We start from the raw sequence: 26,100 nt of genomic DNA, 5'->3' as shown, positions 1-26,100 counted from the left end.
ATTAAAGTTATTATTTTTATTATTTATATTTTTATTATTAATATTTTTATTATTTTTATTATTTATATTAACGTATTAACGTTAAATTAATTTTTTTAAGTTTAAAGTTTATAATAAATTATTATTATAACGTTTTTTTATTTAATATTTATATTAAATAGTTATTTATTTTTATTAAATATTAATTATTTCCGGTATATTTATAAAAAAACGAAATTAATGTAAACTTTTAAAATATAAGAAAATAATATAAAATTAATAAATCTTTTTAATTTTTTTGAAGTTAAAAGATTTTAAAATAAAGATTTAAAGTTTTTTATTTTATTTATTTATAGCACGGGCTACGTGTATAATTATTTTTTTATACTATACCTTTAAAAGCTTATATTAAAATACTAAGGGCGGAAAAAGCCCTTAATGTTCTTATTAAATACCTTCCTTAAGATTATTATTATTTCTTGGCCGGCCTTCCATAACATTTATTTATTACACCCTTACCCTTTACATCTTTCACCAAAATCCATCCACCTTTTTATTCCCAATATTTATTAATTAATTTTTATAAATTCTTTAATTTTATTTTTATTATTTATAAATTATCTTTATAATTATAACCTTTTTATTTAATAAAGTAATTAAAACCGTCCTTTATTTAATTAAAGCGGTGTTTTAATATAACCTTAGTTTCGTAAATAAAGTTACCATTATTATTTTACTTTGCTTTTATAAGTTTTGGTAGAAATATTTTTTAATAAAACAGATTTATTCCTTTTAATGTTAATAAAAGGTATATAATAAAAATTATAAAATATATATAAAAATTCTAAAATAAATCTAACTTATAAACTAAACGTTCCACTTGTTTTTTCACTTTTTATAATTTCGTACGTTATTATAAAAACTTCTTTAATAATTTTCCGGGAAAATAATAACCATTGTATAAATATAAATAAACTTCTTATCTTACGGTAAATTCCTAAAATGTATACTTTTTATTATAATAACGCTTAATTATAACCGCAATAAAATTTATTACTAACCATGCATTTTATTATAAATGTTCTTTTATGAATCTTACATCTTTAAACTTATTTATATTAATATTAATTAAAACATTTAATAAACTTAAAAATTTAAAACCAAAAAACTATTTATATAACATAAATTAAATCGTTTCGAAATATACATTATTTAAATTTTATTAAAAAAATAATAAAATATTTACTTAATTAAATTTTAAATTTATAAAATATTAGTAACGAATAATTATTTTAACCATTTAATTTTTTTATTTTAAAAATCCGTTACTTTAAAAATAATAAATAATAATTATTAATAAGTAAGTTTTTAATATTTTCCACATTCCTTTTTAAAAATTAAATGTGAATTTCCGGTTATAATTAAAAATAATCCCTTTCAGGATACCTTAATCGGAAAACATAAATTATATTATAAAAGTTATTACTTAATCCTTTATTATATATTTTTTATTTTTTAAAATAAACATTATCCTTTTTAATATTAAACAAAAAATAATTATTAAAACGTTATAAAAATTATAATATTTCTTATTGCTTTTAAGTTATTAAAGGGTTTTTTTATTATTTATTTTTAATAATTTTATAATAAAGTTTATAGTTATAATATATATAAGTAAAGGATTTTTTAACCGTATTAATTAATAATTTCCGGATGGTTTTATTCGTAACATTTAATTTAGTTAATATCCGGCATAATATTATAAATATTTATTTATTAAATATAATTTTTGCTTAAAAATATAACCCTTAAAATTTTTTATTATTTTACTTTTTTTAAAATAATATTTATTATCGTATACATCTTTAAATATTCCTTAAATCATCGCGTGCGGTATGCATAAATAATAAGTGCCATCGCATATTATGTTATAAAGTAAATTATTAATTATCTTAAATAAATACTTAAGTCGTAAAAAATTATCCGCGATTTTATCGTCCGAGCTTTTAATATTTATAAAAATCTTAAAAAATTTAATATTTTTTTTATATACTTTTAAAAATTACTACTTAAGTTTATTATTTATAATTACTTTTAAAGCCATTTAAACGTAATTTAAAACCGCAAGTTTATTAATTTTTTTAATATTAATTATAAAACTTTTAACATTTTAAAATATCTTAAAATAATTTAATATATCAAAGATAAAATTTAACCGTCCGGGTAAATAATATATTTATAAAGTATATTATAATAAATAAATAAATATGTTAACCAAACGTTTATTAACGTAATTTATTAACGATATATTAAATATAATTTAATTTATAATTTTTTTTATTATAATATAATTTATAAATATAACCATATAATTAATAAATAATTATATTATTATTTAAAACTTTTTAATTATTTATATTAAATAAGTTATTTTAAGTTTTAATAAATTATAATATATTTTAATTTTTAATAAACACTTATTTAAAAATATAACAAATTAAACTTATTAATAAAAAATTATCTTTCCTAAGGTTTATTTATAATTATTTTTAATATAAAAAACCATTATATTAAAGCTTCGTTTAAATAATTCATTTATTTATAAAAATAATATTTTATTAAAATTATAATAATAAAACGTTTAATTATAATATAAAGAATTTTATAAAATTTAAAAAAATGTTAACTCGGTTTTTATAAGTTTATAATACGTTAATCGATAATAAACTTATTATTTTCCAAGGTTTTTATTTTATATTTTACCAACTTTTCGTTTTTCCGTAAGGAAAGCCGTTTTTTATTTTTACAATAATTTTATAAATTACACGTAATAAAAAATAAAAACGTATAAAAACTTTATAATTCTTAAATATTATTTAAGAACTTTTAATTAACAAAGGAAAATAAGGTTTTAAATTATTAATAATCATTCCTTAATTATTAATATACTAAAAACATTAACTTAAAAGCTTAAAAATTTTACGAAAAAATATTTTAAAAAAAACTTTTTAAAAAATATTAAAATTCCTTTTTTATAAAAAAAGTTAAAAATAATCTTTAAATAAATAAAATGCTCTTTTATTATATTTAAGAAAATAATTATATCGTTAATAAAAGTTTTAATATATATTATATATTTATAAAATAATTTATTTATATATTTTTAAATATACGCGGAAGAATTATAAAATTTTATTAATATAATTATTAATTATTTTAAGCTTTTATAATTAATTATTATAAAACGATTACGAAAGTTTTTATATATTAAAAATTAATGGAAGAAAATAATTACGTTTATAATAATAATATAATGTTTTTTTTAAAAGGATATTATAACTTTTAATTATAATAATAATAAATAATTATTAAGAATTATAATTTAATTTAAACTTTATAAGTTAATTATAACATGTTTTTTTTTTACGTTATGAATTATACGCCATATTATAAATATTAAGTAAATAAAAAATATAAATTCATTTATTTATTTTATTTAATTATTTTCGTGGAGGGTATTATAAGTTTTATTAAAAAATTTTTAATTTTTTTTATTTAAAAAATAAGATTTATTATTAAATTTTTAATGTTGTTATTTTTTAATAAGGAATATTTTTAATTATTTGTTTTTTAAAACGTTTATTATTCTTTAATTTTTTTATAATTATAAGTATAATAATGTTAAGTTTATTAATTATGTGGCGAATATATTATTCTTAATGTAAATGTGTATTTTATTTTTAATAAAGTGTTTAAATAGGTCCGTAAGTTTTTTAATATTTAATATAAAATATATTTTAAAAATTTTTAGTTTAAGATTTTTTTTTAATTTTAAAGGTATCTTTTAAAATTTTTAAATTACAATATATACCATATTTATTAAAGGAATTGGGTTAAGTTTAATTAACGTATTAACGGTTAAATTTAAAAAGTTTGTTTAAAACGTTTAAAGAACGGTGTCCGTTATTATTATTATAATAACCGGGGTTATATTAAATTAAATATTTATAATAACTTAAAGTATTAATAAAAGTTTAAAAGTGTTTTTTATTTATATAAACGTGGGTATTAAGTTTAATATTATAATACTTTTAATAAAAATATTTATACCGTTTATTATAATTATAACGGTATTTATATTTATTAATACTTTTATTATTAATAATAAAAATATAATTATAATTATAATAATAAAAATCTTAAACGCGGATACTTATAAATTAACAAAATATTTATTATTAATATTTTTTATAATAATATTTATTTAATTACTTTTTAAGATTATTATAAACTTATTTATAATATTTTTTATTATTATTATACGTAATATTTATACATTTATTATTATATTTATAATAATGTTACACGTGAATATAAAATAAAAATTATAATTTATTAATAATAATTTATAATTTATTTATATATAAGCATTTTATTTAAAAGTAATAATCATTTCTTATATATTTATTACTTTATAAATATAAAAATAATTATAAAATTAAACCTTAAAAAAAGTTTTGAAATTATTTAATTTAATAAAAAACACGGTTTAATTTTCGTAATAAATGTTTACCTTATGTAACTTAAGAAAGTTATTATTAATAAGTAAGTTTAATTTTATATTTATATTTATAATTTATCTTAATTTTATAAATATTATTATTTTAATTTTACCACTTTTATTTTCTTTTAAAATATAAAAATTAAATATTACCCACTTTAATATTTTTATTCGTTTATTATTAAAACTTATAACATTACTTTTTTATTACTTAATAATATAATTAAACTTGTTAAAAAATAATTAATTAATTATTATATAACCCGTTTTTAAATTAACACATATTTTTATATCTTTATTATTTAATTATAAATAAACTTTAATATGTAAATATATATAATTAAATAAAAAAAATCTAGTTAAAAAGTTAATTATAAAAGTTATTTTTATTTTAAAAAATTTCAAATTTTTCGGAATTTATTTTACTTATTTTTTTAATTTTAAAACTTTTCGTAGTATTTAATAAATACCATTTTTAATATTATTATATATATAAATGTATTAAAAGAATTTATTTTATAAATTAAACATTATTTAATAATAATTATATATTTAATAATTAAGGTTAATAATAAATAATATTTTAATTATTTTTTATATTAAATTAAAAATATATTTACATTTATAATAACATTTTATTTATATAAAAAAAAAGTTTTATTTATAATGTTTATAATTTATTAAAATATTAAATATATAATTAATAAAATTTGCGTTATTTTTAAACTTAAAATAATTAAATAAGCCATTTAAAGAAATTATTAGCAAGGTGTTAACTTTATTTAATTAATGGACACGTTTTTTATAATTTATGTCTTTTCGGCATTATTTATTTCCACGTTTATTATTATAATTTTAACTTTATTTACGCTTGTTATCCCGTTGTTAACAATCCTATTTATTATCATTATAATAATTATTATTATAATTTTTATAATAATTTTATTAGTAATCTTAATTTTAATCTTAACACTCATTTTTATAATTATCTCGTTTATTATTTTATTAATCACTTTTACATTTATAACTATAATTATTCCAATAATCCTAATTATCGTTTAATTAATATTAATTTATATTTTTATAATACCTTTTAATTCGTTAAATATTATAATATAATATATAATATCTTTTTTTCCATTAATTTAAATATAAAAATTTAAATTAACTTAATAAAAATAAATTTTCCATTATTTTTATTATAATAAACTTATTCCTTTTAACTTTTTTTTATATACGTTTTAAAGTCTTCGGTTTTATATAATACATAAAAAAATTATTAGATTTTTAACAACATCCCGGTTCAAATAATTATAATAATTTCGTATCAATTTTAATTATTTAATTTTATTATTTTAAATATTTTTACATATCGGATTTTTTTTTAAATATATTTATATATAATATTTTTTCCTTCCATTAATTTTTTTACATTTAAAATAATTTTTATAAAAAATAAAAATGTAATACTTAAATTTAATTAAAAATAATTTTTTAACCGTATTAATATTTTATTTAAGTTTTTTTATCTTATTATTTCACATTATTTAATAATTAATTTATTACTTTATTAATTAAAAATAAATCTATTTAATAAGGTTAAAAATAAGGTTAAAATTTACCATTTATTTTCTTAATTTATTAACGGGTTTTTTTATATAAAATAAACTTAATTAAAAAAAAAATATATATTAATAAAAACAATATTTTAACTATTTATAATAATACCATAATTATAAAGGTTATTATAATTTAAGTTAAATTATCCCACATTATCTTTTTTTAATTTCATGGAAAATTAATTATTATTCGTAAAGAAAATATTCGCGATTTTTAATGGTATGGTATCATTTTTTTAAATATTAAACTGCCAATTACAATTGCCGTTATTTATAAATTATCGCAATATAAAGTTATCGGATTTACGCAAAAATATTTCCATTTAATCATTTATGTAATTTATTTATTTATTTATTTTAACATATATTTTTTTCATAATATATTTTAAACTATTATTATTAATTTTAAATACCACGAAATATTTATTAACACTTAATTTTATTTATGAAACATAAAAATTAAAAATATTTATTATTAATTTTAAAGTTTTTTTTAAAGATTTTTCCGTTATTATAAACGGTTTACCTTAATTTAACGCCAATTTATTAATAATTTACTTATTAATCATTTTTTAATAACCCGTTTACGAATAATAAATTCCATAAAATATTAATAAATATTAAAATAAAATGATTATAACAGTGTAAAGAAAATAAAAAAAAAAAAGAAAATGCGGGAAAATATATAAAATTAATAATAAATACTTAATATTTAAAATTTTTTAAAAAATTATAAGCTTATACGTAATTTATAAGTTAATAATAAATTAATTTACATAATTACACATAAATTTATAAAAAATTTTATAACTTAAAAAATAATAAATTAATTTTAATAAGTTATAAAAAATTTTTAATAAAAAATAAAAATTAAAAAAAAAATTTTACGAATATAAATACTTTTTAATTCTTAAAGGTTTTTAAATAAAAAATCCGTTCACGGATTTTATTTATGAATAATACTTAACACATATTTTATGTTAAGTGTAAATAAAATATATAAAAGTATTATTTACACGAAATTAAATCTTAATTAAGGTTTAATAATCGATATAATAAAATAATAATTTATAGGAAATAATTTATATCTTTAATATGTAAAAAATGTGTAAAAAATAAAATTACGGAAATGATTTATTAAGGAAAATTATATCATTAATTCGCGTAATAAGCCGTGTGAGTAAATTAATAACAAAAATTAATATAAGTTTAAAACGTTTATAAAAAGAATAATATAATATAATAAATTTTAAAAAAAAAACTTTCTAAAATTATTAATTTAATATAAACCTTTAAAATATAAGAAAATAATATAAAATTAATAAATTTTTTTAACTTTTTTAAAGTTAAAAAATTTTAAAATAAAAACTTAAAATCCTTTATTTTATTTATTTATGGCACGAGCCACATGCATAATTATTTCTTTATATTATACCTTTAAAAATTCACATTAAAAATATATTATATAATAATTATAATTATAAAATAAAAAATATAATTAATATAATAATTATAAAAAATAAATAATATAACGTTAATAAAATATATAATATTATATAATCCGGAAAATATAATAAGTTTTTAAAAAAATATATTTAATTATATACGTGGATAAATTTAAAGTATATATTAAAACGTTAACTTTATAACGCGAATAATAAGTTAATTAATATGCGTGATAATTTTTTATTAATTTTTTATTAATTATTTATTAATTAAATAAAATTTTTTTATTAATTAAATAAAAATTATTTATTAATTAAAAAAAGTTTAAGCGTAATATATCCTTCGGACGAATAAAATAAAATTAAAAAAATATAATAAAATAATATTAATATAAATTTAAAAATAAATTAATATATTATATTATTAATATAAATTTTCGATATTTTATAATTCTTTTAAATTATATTAAAAATATATTTAAAATAATTTATAATAAAAAACATTATTTTAAATTAATAAAAATATTTTATAAATTAATAAATATATAAATATAAAATATAATATATAAAATTAAAAAATATATTAATTAATGTTTAAAATATATAAAAAATTAAATTAATTAATTAAGCTTTAAAAAAAAATTATTATTTATAAATTTTTTAATAATTTTATATTATATTATTATATAAAATTTTATTATTAAATTATTAAAAATATAAATAAAAATAAATTTATAAATAATAAAAAGTTATAAATATTTTAATATATTTTTTATAATAATTTATAAATTTAATAAGAAATTTATTTTTATTTTAAATAATATTAATTATATAATTTAATAATAAATTAAATAATTATTTCGTATAATATTATTTTATAATTAAAAAATATTAATAAAAATAATATCGGATAAAAATTTAAAGTTTATATTTAAAATTTAATAATATATTTTTATATAAATAAATTAAATTTATAATAAATATGTTTTATTATTTTTAAATAAATGAATAATTTAAAAGATAAAATTAAGAAATAAAATTAATAATTTATTATTATTAAATAATTTTTAAAATATTATAAATTAAAATTATTTTAATATTTTAATATAATATTAATAATATATATTTTTTTATATTAAAAAAAAGTTTAAATAAAGTTATATTAAGTTTTAAATTAAAATTAATTATATTTATATTAAATATATTAATAAACGTTTTTAATTTCGAAACGATATAAAAATAATTTTAAAAAAAAAAATAAAAAAAACCTTAAATTTTATTATAATAAATGTTAAAATATAATATAATAAAACTTATAAAGTTATAAAGTTTAAGGTTAATAAAATTATATACTTGCGTTTATATTATAATTATAAATTATTAAAGAATTAATTTAAAAAATATAAAATATAAAAAATAAAACTATTATTTATAATAAAAAAATTAAAAATTTAATATATAAAATTAATATATTTCCGTTATAACGTATATATAAAGTTATAAATATATTATAATTATATAAAATATTATAAAACTTAAATTTTTATAATAAAAAATTATTAATATTTAAACGTGTTATAATATAAAAAAATATAAATAAATAAATATTATATAAAATTAAAAAACTTATAAACCGTTAAATTAATAACCGAAAAAAATAAAAATATTTAAAACATTTAATATATTAAAAAAAATATATTAATATATATAATAAATAATATTAAAAGAAAATTTTAATAAAAAATATAATAAAACTTATTAATTAATATAACCGATATTATTTATTATTATTAAAGGAATTAAAAGTTTTAATATTATAATTAATAATTATAACATTAAATAAAATTTAAATATTATTATAATTAATAAATATAATATTATATAATGTAAAAAATTTAATATCGTTAAACTTAAAATTATTAACGTTTAAAATATTTTTTTAAAATAATATTAAAATTATTTTTATATTTTTAAATATTATATTATTAAAAATTATATTTAATTTTTCGTTTCTTTTAAAAAAATATTATATTTAAATTATATTTTTAATAAAAACTTAATTAAAACGTTAATTAAATTTAAAAAACTTATTAATATAATTATAAAAATATAATTTCTTTTTATTAAAAACCAGGGAAATTAATAAAATATTTATATTTTAATTATATATTTAAACCACGTTAATATAATAAATAATTTTTTTTTAAAAATTTTTAATTAATTTAAATTTAAAATAATTAATTATTATTTATAATATTATTAAAAAATTTTATTATAAATCCGAATATATTTTTAAAAATATTTTATTTTAATAAATCCGAACTTAAATAAATTTATATTTATTTCGGAAATTAAAAATAAAATAAAACCCCCGTAAAAAACTTAATAATATAATATCCCTTATAAACTCGGGCACATAATTAACATAATATATATTACGGTGTAAAAAACAATAATGTTTCGATTATTTAACATAATAATATAAAAATATATTATATTTTATTAATGAATTTATTAAAAGTTAATACCGGTAACATCATTTAAAATGATCCTCGCCCTTTTTGCGAACGATAGTGAGTCACCGTCAGCAATTGCTCTGGAAGTAACCAATCAGGTGTCCATTTTCACTAACTTCCATAGTAAAGAAACAAAGCAGGAGCAGCGGTCAGAGTCATCGTGGCATCATAAAGATGAGCAACTCCGCGGCGAGCACCAGGCCTTCGCTCTTTGCGGATCGACTCCTCTGATATTTAAACCCTCGACTGTGCAGCTTCGATGAAGGGACATTTGAACCAGTCTGCAAGACACCAGCATATTTGCCAGTCTACCAACCTCGACATCAAACTTCACAAAGCAGATTCACTCAATTTTATAAAATGTCGTCAACCGAGCACACCGTCATCTCTCCCGCCATTCTCTATTGGGGTACGCCAGTGGTTTTGGTTACGTCCGAAAACGAAGACGGGACAAGCAACATTGCACCCATGTCTTCTGCATGGTGGCTTGGCCACTCGTGCATGCTTGGGCTTGGGGCCGAATCCAAGACCACCCAAAACATTATACGGACGAACGAGTGTGTCCTCAACCTGCCGAGCGATTCTATGGGAGACTTTGTCAATAAGCTAGCTGATACAACCGGCCTAAGTCCTGTTTCCAATTCCAAGGCTGCGAGAAATTACAAATTTGTGAAGGACAAGTGGACAAGAGCCGGGTTACACTCGCAGCCTTCCAGTCTTGTTACTCCGTGGCGAATCGCCGAGTGCCCAGTACAGATGGAGTGTCGGGTGGTCCAGGTCAATGAACTCTGGAAAGACCTTCCGGATCGTAGCGGGCTCGCGCTGGCAATCGAAGTCCGAGTGCTACGGATCCACATCCTGCAGAACCTCCGGATGGAAGGATATCCGAATAGGGTCGATCCAGACAAGTGGCGGCCATTATTTATGGCATTCCAAGAGTTTTATGGCCTGAGAGATAGCAAAGTGATTCCAAGCGTCCTGGGTCGGATATGTGAAGAGAAGTACCGGGCACTCACTAGGAGCGATGTTGTCAAGTTGCCTGGGGACGATGATGATCAGATTGTAGTTGTTGAGGACGACGCGTGATTTCTCGTATTTGGAACTTGAGGATAATCAATTAATTGATTGGATAGACCTGGACGGTGTATATCAGCGCGTAAGACCGGTCCTACTTGTCGTCAGGTGCAGCAATTTAGCCAGCCAGTAAACAAAGCCTGTTTCGAGTGTAATAGAATGTAGACGTGTCAGATCCATGTTTCTCCCAAGGTACCGTGTTTCTTTCTTTGGCCATGGCCACCATCCTCCCATGGGCATATCGTCATAAATGGCATTATACGACTGCTCCGGTTGTAAGGCTTGGTACCCGTAAACATATTCTTTCCCGCCGACGCTCCAAGCAAATGTATGGCGTATATCATCCATGGAAAGCTCTTCTAGCCGTACATCTGCTAAAGTCTTGAACTCTGCCGCGTAGATCTGGAAGCGAGCAACCCATCGGCAAGGCATTTGAAGGTCGCGTAAAAAGTAATTTCGGCTTAGCTTCAACCCTTTGCTTTGGAGCCACTCATTTATGGTCCCGTCTAACTCATTATGGGGTTCATAGGGTCCATCAGCACTAATGTATCCGTCCTCCCACTGAACATTATTCAACGACCAGTAAAGACCTTCTCGCATAAGCTGCGGGACGTTGTCGCATTTGAAAAAGAGCCGAGCATACCATAGTGGCGCTCGAGGTGTATTTGGTGGATCAGGACATAAAGCTATCTCGATGGTTTCCTTAGTTTGGGTCTCGAAGTAGAACTGACCGTGTGTCGCTGGTGGTGGTACTGGAAGATTGCAATACTCCGGAGGTGCTACCTCTGCCATTGGTGAATGTGTCGTGCCTGGACCCGGATCCGAATACACTGTTTCTTGAGTCACGACTCGATGCGGAGAAGCCATAGTTGTCGTGTTGCGATTTCGTGTATCGGTCTTGCCGGGACGAATTCGGAATCAAGAGCATCGGGCGACGCCTGCTCTTATAGGAGGAATGGGGATGTTATATGCTAAGTCAAACCATGACGCCCAGGCGGGAAAGCTTCCTAGTGAACTCAATTGGCACCATAGGGAAACATAGGGAAATAGGGGAAGTAAAGTCTCATAAAAACTTTACTTTGTAGTCATTTGAGCATTGGTAAACGCTAATTTAATGAGAAATTATTAAATTTATTTATAAAGTTTAGCACATTTCTTTGATAATCAATTCTACCTATACCACAAGGTTATCTAGCAATGGCACCTGAGTTAATAATTATATCGGATTCTGAGTGATTTATATGATCGCGACCCCTTAACAATGATATGAGAAACCGAAGCGGAAGCTGCAGAGGGTTAAATCGAACCCAATCCACCATTATGATCCTTCTATGCAGAAATCAACTATTATTTTCTCTTTCTACACACCAACTCGTTTCAAACAATTAACACTTGTAATCTATCACATCCATCACAAAATGGATAATATCAGTATAAGCATGTGTTTCCTAAGACTTTCGATATTTACTCATTGATCACCGACACCCATTGCTTATATGGAACTCGTAGTATCTTCTATGCTGCTGAGATCCTTCCAGCTCTCCGTTAACCTCCTCAGCCACCTCATAATACTATCCCAGGTATCTCCTCCGCGTCCTCTGACCCATTGGAGCCCTCGACCCCTTCGGGGCCCTCTAAAGAGCTTCAAGCGAACACCGGAAACCCGAACCCCTCCTCAGCGAAGTAAGTGTTTATTATGTGCCATGGTATGTATATACACTAAATAGTGTCACGAGGCGGAACTAAAGGACTATGAAACATCGATGTTATTGTGCGAAGAGCTCCCAACTATTCCCTACAAGGGAATACGGTACACATACATGGACCTTCCTTTGCCAACGCTTTAGAGCCAATCTGCTAGCAGACCCTTCTAGAGTCACCTAGGAACATCGTGGGCTCTTCACCGGCCGACCTCCGACCCTTCTGGGATACCAAACCAGCTCTGGGAGACCTCTAGCTACCAGCTCCAACACACGAGGCTACTGGAAAATAGGGCTCGTTTTAGGAGACCCTCCCACATAAAGCGAACGGTTTGGTACGTCCAAGAGACAGGGAAGGGCAATGAGGACAAGGCGGGAACGGGTTCGCATGAGAGGGACGGCGGGGAACAAAAGGCGGCTGAGAGGAGTCAGGGCGAAAGTCTAATATCGCACTTGATATGGACGGCCGAGCTAGTCGTCATTTGTGCGTCAATCATCGCGGTAGTCTCAGTATCCGTAGCGGCCTTCCTTCTTTGGGCCGCAAGACCCCAGGATTGAGTTAAGCGATATTTTCATACACGATCTTCTTTCTTAGAATTCTTGGTAGTTGAACGCATGTACGACTTACGTGGAGCAACATAAAAAAAACTCTTCCTGCACACATCTCGTTCCCTGAGCGAGAGTATACCTGGTTTACGAAGGGATATTATCATGTGACATCCCTAGTACTAGATAACACTCTTTGTTGAACCTTAAGTTACCTTAGAACTTAGAAGAAACATCATCATTCTACCACTTATAGCATTCATCTTGCTACAGATATGATATTAAAAATGGTTCTCCTACGAATAATCCCGATAACCCCGGGTGGCTTGCCTTAAACTCCGGTATCTCCCAAGGCCGATAGCCGTTCCATCTAATTTCTGTCCTTGAAATCTACCTATTAACCTACCTTCCTAGATTGTTACACCATCCTACTTTGGGCCGCCCCATTTCGCTATACCAAGCAAAGCTTAGTATAAATTGGAGCTTACCTATTCCTGGACGACATGGGTAGGTATGTACTTGCTGAGGTCAGTTATCGTTAGTTTTACCGTCGCCCCTTTAAGAACCTTTTTTAATTATTTTATTATTATTTTATTTTTAATTACTACTGTCAATTATTATTGGCCTCGGCGATAGTTTCGAATATAAAATGAAGCTCATGCTCATGTTTTAGAATCAGCTTGATTGGTTGTCCAGAATGATTTCAAGATTAAGAAGGAAGGTGGTCGATTATTATATTGTGATGCGCATGGGAGGATGGAAGGACAGTGGAAGATACGGACGGCTCTGAATTTAGGGAGAAAGACGTGTACCAATCGCAGCGTTCTCGGTGTTATTACTATTCCTAAACTGGTGACTGTACAAAATACGGCGCGTGGAAATCAGAAAGACTTGGAAAATCAGGAAAACCCATAGAATACGGAACGCGACGATTGAAGGGTTGATGCCGCTTTTTTTTACGAAGGCAATTTAAAACTTGGCTTGAACCTTTGGAAGCCGGATTTATTAAACATATTCAAAGTTCACTACCGTGAAATCCGTCATCATACCGGCCCTATGAATCCATGGATGCATATCGGTCTTATCGGGATCTGTGGGGACCCCACGTGCTAGACCTTGGAATGGCAAATGAACCGCGATCGTTGCAACAAGATTTGTGACTAGCTGACTAGCACGATGTGGAGTGGAAATCATCCATGCGCCAATTTCGACTCCAAGCCTTTGTCTAGACTCTCACAGGGGAAAATGTAACGCTGGCAAGGATGGCGGAGTTGACGATGGAGCTCTCATCGGCGGCTCTGTCATGTCGGCCGTTTTTAAGACTCGGCCTCTGTCCACTAAAGTCGGCCCGTTGTTGAGAACGGCCGGAGGAGGTGAATCGAGACGAGGTTCAATTGTTGCCAGCTCCATGTGATCGCCACCGGTAACAGTAATTCCATAAGAAGACCGGTATATCCAAGCTGGTTCTCTCCTTTTTCTTCTTCTCTCGCCAAGCCTCTTACGCATCCGCGTCCTTACTGCCCCCTTCCCAGATTTCCCAGATAGGTGCTCAGTCACGCGGCACGCACACCGGCGGCAACCATGCAGACCCCACGGGCTTCGCTCGCTCTTCTTGCCCAGCTGGCTACTTTGGCCTTCTCGGCAGATGTGGATGACTGGAAGACGAGAAACATCTACTTTGCTTTGACAGACCGCATAGCCCGCAGCAGCACCGACACGGGAGGCTCCGCATGCAGTGACCTTTCGAATTATTGTGGCGGCACTTTCCAGGGCCTCCAGTCCAAGCTAGATTATATTTCTGGTATGGGGTTCGATGCGATCTGGATCACCCCCGTCGTGACAAGTAAGTTCACTTGTACTGCTTCTAACGCCCTTCGGCCCCGACGTGGTTGATTGTTATTAACTGTATACGAACAATAGACAGCGACGGCGGATATCATGGATACTGGGCTACGGACCTGTGAGTGACCTGTGCTTTTCTCTTGAAACGGAACATGGCTTCTATGGTCACGAATGATCGGACTTAATATCCTGAGTATACGATAACTGATGTGGATACCATAACGCAGATACAGCATCAATTCGAACTACGGTACGGCCGACGACCTAAAGGCGTTTGTGAACGCCGCCCATGACAAGGTATGCTAAACGATGCCGTTGCCGTGAGCATGGTGTAAGCTGATCTCGAGTTTTGTAGGGCATGTATGTCATGGTCGATGTGGTTGCGAATCACGTTGGCCCCTCGACTATCTCGGATCACCAGCCGTCGCCGCTCAACGAAGACAGCTCCTATCATTCCGAATGCACGATCGATTATTCGAACCAGACCAGCGTGGAAAACTGTTGGATTGCAAATCTTCCGGATCTTGACACACAGAGCTCCGACATCCGTTCGCTCTACCAGACGTGGATCAAGTGGCTCGTGACGGAGTATGCTTTCGACGGCGTTCGCATCGATACGGTGAAGCACGTAGAGAAAGACTACTGGCCCGACTTCTCTGCCGCTGCTGGCGTGTACACGATTGGCGAAGTGTTCGACGGCGACCCAGCCTACGTTGCGCCTTACGCCAGTCTCATGTCGGGATTGCTGAACTACCCCATGTATTACCCGATGAACGCCTTCTACCAGCAGACAGGGTCGAGCCAGGCGCTCGTGGACATGTTCAACACGCTCAGCTCGTCGTTCCCCGACCCTGCCGCGCTGGGCTCGTTCCTGGATAACCACGACAACCCCCGATGGCTAAATACGAAGAACGACCTCTCGCTCATCAAGAACGCTCTCGCGTACGTAATCCTCGCGAGAGGTATCCCTATCGTGTACTATGGAACCGAACAGGCCTACTCGGGCGGTGCGGACCCCGCTAACCGCGAGGATCTTTGGAGGAGCAGCTTCAGCACGAGCTCCGCACTCTACCAGGCCATCAGTAAATTGTCGGCTGCCAAGAAATCGGCAGGTGGTCTTGGTGGCGACGATCACACCCATCTGTACGTTGCCAATACTGCGTATGCCTGGAGTAGGGAAGGAGGCAAGCTTGTTGTTCTCACGACCAACAGCGGACTTGGATCGAGCGGAAACTACTGTTTCAATAGCCAGGTCGCCAACGGGTCCTGGAACAATACCTTCGGTTCTGGGACAGTCACTTCGGATGCGAACGGAAACGTTTGCGTGGGCGTCACCAATGGCGAACCTGTTGTACTACTTGCCTCCTGAAGTCATTCCTGACCTAGGGCGGTATAGTATGCATGTACCTAGTTAGAAGGATGGGTAGTATGACACGATGGCACGATGGTCACGTATGCGATGCGATATATGTACTAGTTGAATCCAATTTTGTCTTTCGGGTCCGAGAAAAAAAGGGTCCGTTGGTGGCACAGGAATATTATGTATCAAGTAGGTACTGGTGGATACGCGTCGGACTCGGACTTGGGTGATCGCCGTGTACTCCGGCAATCCCGTCTCGCTTCGATGCTCCGAACACCGACAATCAAATGCTATATGCACATATACCAATATATATAGGAATAGCTACAGATATAAATAAACATGTGTTACTATAATGTATATGGGACAAATTTCCCATGCTGTCCATATTTTAATTGGAAACCGATTATATAAAGTACGGCGACTTTCGCATGGTAACTTATATGAACAAGTCTCTTAAGAAAGGATTGTTGAATAGTTGAATATTCTGCTGATCGCTTGTGTAACCTCGTAGGGGAAGTCCGTCCAAATTTTCCATATTTATTCATATTATTTATACTATTATTCATAATACTCGTCGTATGATTCATTCCTTCAAAAATTCTTCACTATTCAACCTCGCCTTCCCCCGTCTTGTGTTTCGATCGCTAGACGCATCGTAACCCTACCTAGGTAACTACCTACGAAGACAACGTCCCCTTGTACCACTCTACGTCAAGTATGAATTACACGTTACTCTCTACCCGCTTGTCGCGAGGCATAAGTGGCGTTGCTGTCGCAGGCGCCGGCGCCGGCCTGTACTACACGTATATGAGAAGTGTCGTTCACGCGGACTCGGGTGCGTCAAAGCGTGCCTTCGGTAGTGGCCCGGCTTTCTTATCCCTCGAACTTGAAAGCACCGAGACCGTAAACCACAACACGAAACGGTTGCGTTTTAAGTTGCCCGAACCAGATTCCATCAGTGGCTTGACACTAACATGTAAGTGCTCTCATGAGTGTGGCAAGCATATCCTATCATAGGTCCTCCATCACCGCTGACTAACTTGAGAAAGCCGCTCTCTTGACATTTTCTTGGCCCAAAGGTAGCACATTTCCTGTCTTGCGACCTTACACACCAGTAAATTCTCTAGGTGGGTTAAACTGTAGCATCTTATGTCATCGACAGATCCCGTCTAACCTCCTAGGATAGATGAGCCTGGCGCTATAGAGCTCCTGGTAAAACGATATCCGACCGGGAAGCAAAGCACGCACATTCACTCTTTGCAACCTGGAGATTCACTGCGGTTCGTAACCTGCTTGCCGGGGTATAATTGGCAGCCGAATAAGCATTCGGAGATTATGCTCATCGCCGGAGGAGCCGGTATCACTCCTGCTTACCAACTTATCCGGGGCATTTTGCAAAACCCGGACGACCACACCAAGATCACGCTTGTATTCGGAGTCAATACGGACGCCGACTTACTCTTGAGGAAAGAATTCGACGATTACAAGACTCGCTTCCCAAGTCGCTTCCAGGCAGTCTATACGGTCAGCCAGCCTGTGGACGGCTCGCCATTCCGAAAGGGGTATGTTTCTAAAGATTTGCTAAAGGAGATATCACCAAGTGCAGAAGACTGCAAAATATTCGTGTGCGGACCGCCGCCGATGGAGGAGTCTCTTGTAGGGAGCAAGCGGAAGCCGGGGATATTAGAAGAACTCGGATATCGGAAAGACCAAATTCATAGGTTCTAGGCCGGTTGACTAATTCGATACATTACCTTATCTCGTGAAGAGAGAGGTTAATCAACATTAGGTTATTTAGAAAAACATAATTTTATATCCAAAGAATCGCTCTCTACATAGCCAAGGTGATAAGACTTATCTTGGAGTCAAACTAGAGCTTATTGGAAGCAGTTTCGTGTAAAAGGAAAATTATACCTATATTCCTATGTTTGATTCATTAACAGCCGTTTCCCGTAATTAAGACTCTCATTGTCTTGCTGTCCCTGACCTCTTAATTTCATATTGACCGTTGCTTAACTCCCGAGTGCTCCAAAGGAAAGACAGCCGAAACATCGATGTAACAAGGAGAAAAGGGGCTTATGGTTAGTTAGTTATAAAATTGTTAGCAGTAGTATCTTCCTTATTCTTGATTTAAGCCGCAAGTCTATTGAATCCAAAGGGATTCCTTCGGTTAAAAAGTTTGCTCTGGTTAGCTAATCTTTCACTGTCACAGTCATCATTCTCGCCTAGTCGGCTGAGTCAAACGAGAGCTGGCATGAATGAGAGTTGGTTGGAAAGTACTTATGTATCTATAAGGGAGAAGTTGTGGGACAAATAGAGAAGGACTGGTCGGCCTAATAGGCGTTGAATCCAAACCCCTATTTGTTCTACTATCTAGTGTTTAAGAGATGTGTGGTATTCCAATTTCTACGCAAGTATATCATAACCTGTGTCTGCACTGAGGTCTACTTAAGGTTCAAAGTGCTCGTAAGTATTGTTTGGTTCCTAATTAGATCTCGGTATTTCTTGAAGCGGCTAACCTATGGCTATTTCCCCAACCTATCTCCATAATAACCAGAGCCTACACGGTACGTCCGTCTGTCAAAGGTGAAGATCAACCTTGGTCAACCGAGACTCGGAGATATCCCTTCCTTGTCTTCATGCTCAAACTATCCCGGATGGCCACCTACGTGAGAGAACAGGTTATATAGACATTATAACTGTGTCAAATGTGGTTATAGTCTAGTTCTAGTAGACAGCAAGTTTCTGTGCTTGCAAAGATGAGACGGATATGTCGGATATGTCACACCAACTCCTTGGGTTACCTTGTCCTTGACTATTTAGCCGGCGTCTGGCGATCATAAAAGCCAAGGCTTTCTGCCCCTAAAGAGGCAATCGCTTAGGAGGTTGCAACATAAGCCTGGCGGTTGTATTGCGTTGAGTCTCAAGTAAAGGCGTGGAGCATTAAGTGCGTGCTACTTTGCCGGATTTTGGCTATGGTAATGAACCGTAGATTTCCTACGGATCAGAATTTTCTCAGAATATGTATATGAGCAACGGCTGGCGAGAGATCGACATTTGACATGAATTAATAGTCTACCTATGCTACATGACCCTATGACTGAATGTTCTGCGTCAATCGTACAAGTTTAACGATAGAAAGTGCCCGTACTCGATTCTTGGCTGCGCTTGGCCCCATCGGCCCCCCTTTGGCCGCAACGCTGATCAATCCAGCTCAATATCTCGCCCTAGTTTATCTCCGTCCGAACCAGAAAACCAAATTTGGGAAATTCTACAGCTAATATTTGCTCTGTGGCTGCTATACTTATAACCGACCTATGGTGCCAATAAAAGTCTCCACGGATCACTTTACATACATACCAGTAATTCTCTCTTCTACGTAATGTTTACTAAAGATGTGTATCCGAGCTGATTCGTGTATAAGACACATTTGCGCCATAGGCCTAATTACATTTGTAGGCTCATGCGCTGCATATCACGGTCAAATTCCTGCTGTTGTCAGGCAATGCCCCCTGGATGTCCCGGCAATATTACAATCACAACACCAGCTAGGATGTCCGCAGCCAGTTGACGGGAATACAACTCGCCAACCCATTGACTGGTCACCTTGGACGCACTTGCCGCAATGTGTACATGCAGAGGCGTTGAATGCGACCAAGTACTGCGTTTTTACTAATTCTCGGCATGGGAATGGAGGCATTAGTATGATCACTACACCTGAAACAGCCGCAGACAGTATCGAGATATTGAACGACTCTGGCTATACCCATACAAAATCATTCACATCCAATAATGACGCTGAAGCGGCGTTTGAGGTCATCGAACTCCCCGGGAAAGGAAAGGGGGTAATTGCGAAACGCCGTATCAACCGTGCCGAAGCAATCATGGCAGATTGGGCTTCGATGATGGTTGACCTGAACTTCCCGACTTCTGTAAAGCGAGCGCAGGGATATCGGCTCCTTCACCTAGCTACCGATCAGCTATCGGACCCAGAGCGTGTGCTCCACTTAGCTCGCAGCAGTTCGTTCTCAGCCGACATCGTAGAAGACATACTTCGAACCAACGCTTTCTCCTATACCCTGGCTGGGGACTCACATATGGCTCTCTATCCTAAGGTTTCGGTGAGTTTTTCTAGCCTACCATGATCACCTTCCGCGCTGCCGAATAACTGACAAACAAGTAGAGAATTAACCATGCTTGCCATCCAAAGTAAGTATGAAGCAGGTGAGACTGAAATATGCGAGAAACTAAGGTGATTTGGTAGCGCATTCATAAGATTTACGCCATCGAGCTTGGCCGTTAGCGTTGTTGCTTTGAGAGATATCCAGCCGGGGGAGGAGATAAGTATTACATGTACGTATGGCCGAAATACTCTTTTCTTCAGTGACGAGACACATAACTGACGAGACCTTTCTGAATCTGCCTTAGATGTACCTCTGGGGAAAACACGCGAAGAGCGACAGAAAGGTTTACAGAAATGGGGGTTCAACTGCACATGCTCGCTCTGTACAGCATCCAAAGCCGAAATTGCCGCATCCGATTATCGTAGATCGAAGATCAAGGATATGCGTCAAGAAGTCATGAAGGCGGTCGAAGCTTGGGATGGGACTAAGGCTGTCAAGCTCACGCGCGAGGTGCTTGAGTTGATGCGCGCAGAGGATCTTGCACCGCTTTATGCTAGTCAGTACGAGATAATGGCGCGGCTATATTGGAAAGCGAGGGACAAGGAGACGGGGACCAAGTACGCAAAGATGTCAATAGACACGTTAGTGGACCAGGGATATCTGGAGGACAGCCCAGGTGCACTCCCGATGTTGTTGGAGACCTTTGACGACTAGCCAGGGAATTTCTATCGTTTTACCCGTTTGGAATAATTAGATTTTGGGGTCTTCCTCGTAAATACATAGGTACTTATAAATGCAACTATCAGATAAATTATACCTGCCTACTAGGTACTATGATCGTCTGAGGGCCTAACGCCCCCGGTCTCGGTATCTAGCGCATGTAATTACCCCAATTTGCATTTACCCCGACCCTAAGCGAATGTTTATCATAAGGTACGTTCGATATTCATTTAAGATACTTATACCGTTCAATGTTCTTGTTGCTAAGTGCCGCCTGCATCTAGCTTGAATCGTGGTAGGAGTATCGGCCTACAATGGGTGACGCACAGGCTCTTTTCTCGGCTTCACTTATCTCACCGGATATCATTCACTCTCTACCAGATGGCTTCGCGATCCGTCCGTTAGAGAGAGGCGATTATGGCAAAGGGTTCTTTGACTGCCTGCGCGTCCTTACGGTGTGTAATGTTAAGCTTCCCCTGCTTCAGCTTAGCTTGTCTTGGGAGTGAGAACTCCCCCGTCGAGCTAACCAGGGATTGTTTGTTTTCGAGGCATACTTAAAACTCCTACAAATCTTCCCCAAAGAATGAATTATTGACTCATGTTGATACAGTGGGTCGGAGATGTTAGTGAAGTAGACTTCATCGAACGCTTCGACGAAATGGTGGAGTCTACGGGTACATATTACTTTGCGGTCATCGAGCATGAGAATCGCATCGTCGGAACAGGCGCCTTAGTGATAGAGAAGAAGTTGTACGTTCTTATACTTACCCTTATCACGACCATTGTTCAGATATCTCACCAGAACAGCATCCATGGTCGCGGAAAATGCGGCCATATCGAAGAGATTTCGGTGGCCAAAGAGCACCAGGGGAAAGGGCTCGGTCTGAAGATGATTCGAGCTTTAGACTCGGTGGCTGTCAATCTAGGCTGCTACAAGAATATACTCAATTGTGGTCTACGTAATGAGCCTTTTTACGTTAAGTGCGGGTACCATAACTCTGGCATAGAAATGTCGCGCTACTTTGAGGCAGAGCGTGATGATTACCATCGAGGCTGAGAGAGAGAGAGAGAGACGGTGGAAGCGCGAATATCATAGGGAGGGTAAATGTCAAAGAGGGCTTCTCCCTCTTCCTAGATACCTATCTATATCCCGAGAGGAACTTTACTGGTAATAAGAAGGGGGTGGAGAGGGGGGGTTGCTGCTCAAGACTACATACATAAATGTTATATTCTCATTCAACATGATGCCATTGGTAATAAGACGCGAAAGCCTCTGGAGTAGCTTGCCATACGTAATATACTCTATGTTTAAGTCTAGCTCTAGTTGTCTAAGTGTTGTCAAGGTTTGCTATAAGCAGTAGCAGAAGGTTCTACCAAGGAGTACAACGTGGTGATCCTATTTTGTCATGTTCACGCAGTAGCACCATAGGATAGAATGCGACAGCGTACAGAGTATGTACATATAATTCTGACACAAATTATCGACCATGAAACTTAGGACCAGTTAGCAATGCTTTTTTCCCTCCCGCCGTTTTTTGCACAGGGCGTTTCGTTTTCTTTCGTTTTCTTCTTTTTATTTTTATTTCCAATTTTTTCTTTCTAGGAAAAAATCTTGGAACCTAGTATATTGTGCCTGATACAAAGGGTAAGATGATCCCTTGCTAAGTCCGTTAGTTAACTCGATTATCAATAGTCTTCTTGTTTCACGTATGTGTTGGCTACACAGGTAGGCATGGTAGTAAAGCAGCAGATGATAACATTTACACGACCGTGAGTTCTATTTCGTCGCGATTGGCAATACTACATATTTACCGTTTGCTTGGATTGGTTGCAATGTGCAGGGCAGACAAACCGTAATTCTACCAATGGAGCAACAGCGGCGAGCCCGCTCTCTTGCGTTCGGTTCTCGGAGCTGGATAAGAAGTGGCTCTTGGAGATTGGTTGATCATATCATGTTCTCCGTGGGGGTGTTACAGCAAGGCCACTCAGACCACCTACCATTATGGGTTCCTGCATATTGGTCCCCTTCGTTACCTTGTAGAAGGTAACCAGTAAGAAGTATACTGATCAGCCTCAGTTAACGTAAACTCATCATAGGTCAACTTATCACGTTACCCAAAAAAAAAAAGAAAAAAAGGAAACATCAGGACGATGCGAGATTAATGTGAAATTTATAATGAAGTAACGCTAGTAACTATACAGGTATAGAGCCTTGGGGCAATTTAATCTTCTTGCCGAATGATGGACTGTTGGAAACAATGGCATATCTTTATATGCTCGTAGAAGTCCGTGACGCTGACTACTATTCTATTACCCTGAAAACCCGAAGCACCTAGCCAAAGCTTTCCAAACATGCGGACAATAACTTGTCAAAGTCGTCGTAATTTCCTTTTTCCCTCTCAAGGTCAAGAAGATGATTTTCGGGAGTCCGTCCTAGTGGATGCTCTATAATCAGGGTGCGGCGCAGTATTGTCATAGCCGGGGCTGTGGTGATTATAGATGCTGATGCTTCTACTACCATTCCGATGGTGAATGTCGACTTGGTAGTTACCTTTCATCGAGTCAGCCAAAGACGTGTTTGTGGGTAAGTTTGTCATTCAGAGCAAGTACGTACTAGCCTTGGGAGACCGGCAATCCTCGCGGATCACTGGCGCGGAAGAGCTAGTAGGATCGTAAGAGCTGTCACGAGAGGACATAGTGCCGTGGAATACTCGGAGATATTGAATGGTATAGATTATTGCCCACGGCGATGAAGGGGATGTGAAGCACTTCTTGATGGACAGTCCCGTTCGTTGACGAAGATAGGTATTTAGATGGAAATAAGTGTATACGATGTCAGGTAAGGAAACTTCACCTCGAGGGAAATTTTGTAGTTATGGGTGTTGTCTGATTAGCAAGAAGATTGGGAGGTAGACAGAGAAACATCTCGACTTATATACTCGCAGAGCTTCAAACTTTACCTCCAAATACATAGTTCACAACAAAATTCCGTGTAAGAGTAGGGAGGCAAACATATGGCAGCAGTACTGAGCAGTGCCATAGGCATACTGGATGGGGGCGATCTCCGGCCGCAAATGAGCACTGAGAGTGTAGAGACACCGAAAGGGTGACTCATTTGCATGGCTAAACTTCAAGGCAGAAAGAAGGGGGAGAGATGGGTGATGATGGTGAGGCAGCAATTGGATGATACGGTTGGTCGAGAAGAAGATGGCAAGGAGAGTGCTAGGTCAGTGCTAGGTAGCCCAGATGACTGACAGACCGGAATATGTGGGGAATGATTGACAGGGGACGGGGCGGGATGGGACAAAATAGGACAAAAAGGAGAGGGAATAGGACGAGATAGGACGAAATAGGATGGGGGAAAGAAACAAGGAGTATGCCTGAGAAGTTTGCTCGAGCGGTGGATAGGGGCTGTGTGTTATCAATACCTCTAAGTAATGAACAAACTAAGATGATTGTGGCGGACGAAAGTCATACGCTACTTGGGGGATCTTTTTGAGGTTGAATTGGCTGAGGCTTATACCAAATATAAGAAAGGCTTCTAGTTGCCTTGTTCTGGAAATGGGATGGATATAAGATAATTAGGTAACTACCTGGATTCTGGACCCAAACTACCAACAGATTACCTATGTAGGTAAGCGGTTGGTCGATTGAAGGCCAGATTCTGTTTGTCTGTTTGTCTGCCTATAGTAGACCAGGTATAACATTGAATAGTTTATAATATTAATAGCTGAAGCCGAATCTCTAAGAATTGATTGATCAAGCAATTGGACCCCACTCTTAAACCCCGACCAGACTGAGTCAGCAGGACTCTACCTATGAAATATACCAATGTATGTAGGTATGTCATTGACGTATTTATGCATATGCATACACAACCTGACAACTTAGGCATTATAGGTCAATTAGGCCTTACATACTCTGCATAGTACTGTGCATACCGCCTTTTTTTGACAATTTGAGACCTTGGCGGTATCCACTTTATCTAAGCTATCCCATTTTAAGCGATCTACTCCTAGGATATTTTGAACGACCTATGACTTTTGATAATTTTTTACATTTTTTTAAAAATTACCCCCATTAGACTAAATATATTAGAACATTTTTCTTTTCGAATATTAATATAATATTTAATTACTTAAATTTTTCCGATTTTTGAATAATTATGGGTATTTATTTTATGTGAAAACAGCTTAATTTAATAATGAAATTAGAAGAGCCTCAGGAATATACTAACTTTAAATAGTAAAGTGTGTCATAATAGGTTTAGCCTATAAAAGAAGTGGATACCGCCAAGGTCTCAAATTGTCAAAAAAAGGCGGTAGATGCACACCTAATATATATGTAAAGTCCTAGGCAGGTCCCTAATTATCTTAACTGGCGTCCTAGTATACTTAGGTAATGAGTCAACTCTCGTTTTAACCTCGTGTTGTCCTTATTTAGGACTTCCCATGTTTGCCTAATGGGGCGGTAGAGTGGCTTGGCCTAGTTCAAATTTCTTCTCCATTACTTCGACGTTTTTGGCCCGCCTGTTCATGTTTCGGTGAAGATAAATTAAATTGAGGCTTACGTATGGATAGAGGTATGTAAGCTACTACTTACAGCACCAGA

The 26,100-nt window shown here is 32.6% G+C and overlaps 7 protein-coding genes across 7 annotated transcripts; 5 read left to right on the top strand and 2 right to left on the bottom strand.

Moving 5' to 3' along the window:
- Positions 1-10,130: 10,130 nt before the first annotated feature.
- Positions 10,131-11,387, top strand: F4807DRAFT_91114 (uncharacterized protein). Its single transcript, XM_048003640.1, has one exon. The coding sequence runs from the start codon at positions 10,481-10,483 to the stop codon at positions 11,204-11,206; it is 726 nt and encodes a 241-aa protein (XP_047854328.1). The 5' UTR covers positions 10,131-10,480; the 3' UTR covers positions 11,207-11,387.
- Positions 11,238-12,293, bottom strand: F4807DRAFT_91105 (uncharacterized protein). The gene has a single exon (XM_048003639.1). The coding sequence runs from the start codon at positions 12,059-12,061 to the stop codon at positions 11,270-11,272; it is 792 nt and encodes a 263-aa protein (XP_047854327.1). The 5' UTR covers positions 12,062-12,293; the 3' UTR covers positions 11,238-11,269.
- A 2,395-nt stretch (positions 12,294-14,688) lies between these two features.
- Positions 14,689-16,998, top strand: F4807DRAFT_91030 (glycoside hydrolase family 13 protein). The gene is made up of 4 exons (XM_048003638.1): positions 14,689-15,283; positions 15,361-15,400; positions 15,510-15,579; positions 15,638-16,998. Exons 1-4 carry the CDS (start codon positions 15,022-15,024, stop codon positions 16,649-16,651), a joined length of 1,386 nt encoding a protein of 461 aa, XP_047854326.1. The 5' UTR covers positions 14,689-15,021; the 3' UTR covers positions 16,652-16,998.
- On the top strand, positions 16,999-18,581 carry F4807DRAFT_426371 (ferredoxin reductase-like protein). Its single transcript, XM_047998048.1, has 3 exons — positions 16,999-17,621; positions 17,695-17,772; positions 17,832-18,581. Exons 1-3 carry the CDS (start codon positions 17,363-17,365, stop codon positions 18,371-18,373), a joined length of 879 nt encoding a protein of 292 aa, XP_047854325.1. The 5' UTR covers positions 16,999-17,362; the 3' UTR covers positions 18,374-18,581.
- Positions 18,582-20,391: 1,810 nt separating this feature from the next.
- F4807DRAFT_426359 (uncharacterized protein) lies at positions 20,392-21,843 on the top strand. Its single transcript, XM_047998047.1, has 5 exons — positions 20,392-20,766; positions 20,829-20,854; positions 20,910-20,998; positions 21,074-21,702; positions 21,774-21,843. Exons 1-4 carry the CDS (start codon positions 20,530-20,532, stop codon positions 21,481-21,483), a joined length of 762 nt encoding a protein of 253 aa, XP_047854324.1. The 5' UTR covers positions 20,392-20,529; the 3' UTR covers positions 21,484-21,702; positions 21,774-21,843.
- F4807DRAFT_426355 (acyl-CoA N-acyltransferase) lies at positions 21,718-22,768 on the top strand. Its single transcript, XM_047998046.1, has 3 exons — positions 21,718-21,944; positions 22,100-22,239; positions 22,297-22,768. Exons 1-3 carry the CDS (start codon positions 21,804-21,806, stop codon positions 22,544-22,546), a joined length of 531 nt encoding a protein of 176 aa, XP_047854323.1. The 5' UTR covers positions 21,718-21,803; the 3' UTR covers positions 22,547-22,768.
- A 1,126-nt stretch (positions 22,769-23,894) lies between these two features.
- On the bottom strand, positions 23,895-24,185 carry F4807DRAFT_460547 (uncharacterized protein; the record flags this gene model as incomplete). The annotated part of the gene is made up of 2 exons (XM_048001539.1): positions 23,895-24,040; positions 24,104-24,185. 2 exons carry the CDS (start codon positions 24,183-24,185, stop codon positions 23,895-23,897), a joined length of 228 nt encoding a protein of 75 aa, XP_047854322.1.
- Between the last annotated feature and the right edge of the window lie 1,915 nt (positions 24,186-26,100).

This window comes from Annulohypoxylon truncatum (assembly GCF_022578515.1).
Source record: "Annulohypoxylon truncatum strain CBS 140777 unplaced genomic scaffold F4807scaffold_16, whole genome shotgun sequence".
NCBI lineage: Eukaryota > Fungi > Ascomycota > Sordariomycetes > Xylariales > Hypoxylaceae > Annulohypoxylon > Annulohypoxylon truncatum.
This window is presented reverse-complemented; position numbering and strand designations above follow the sequence as displayed.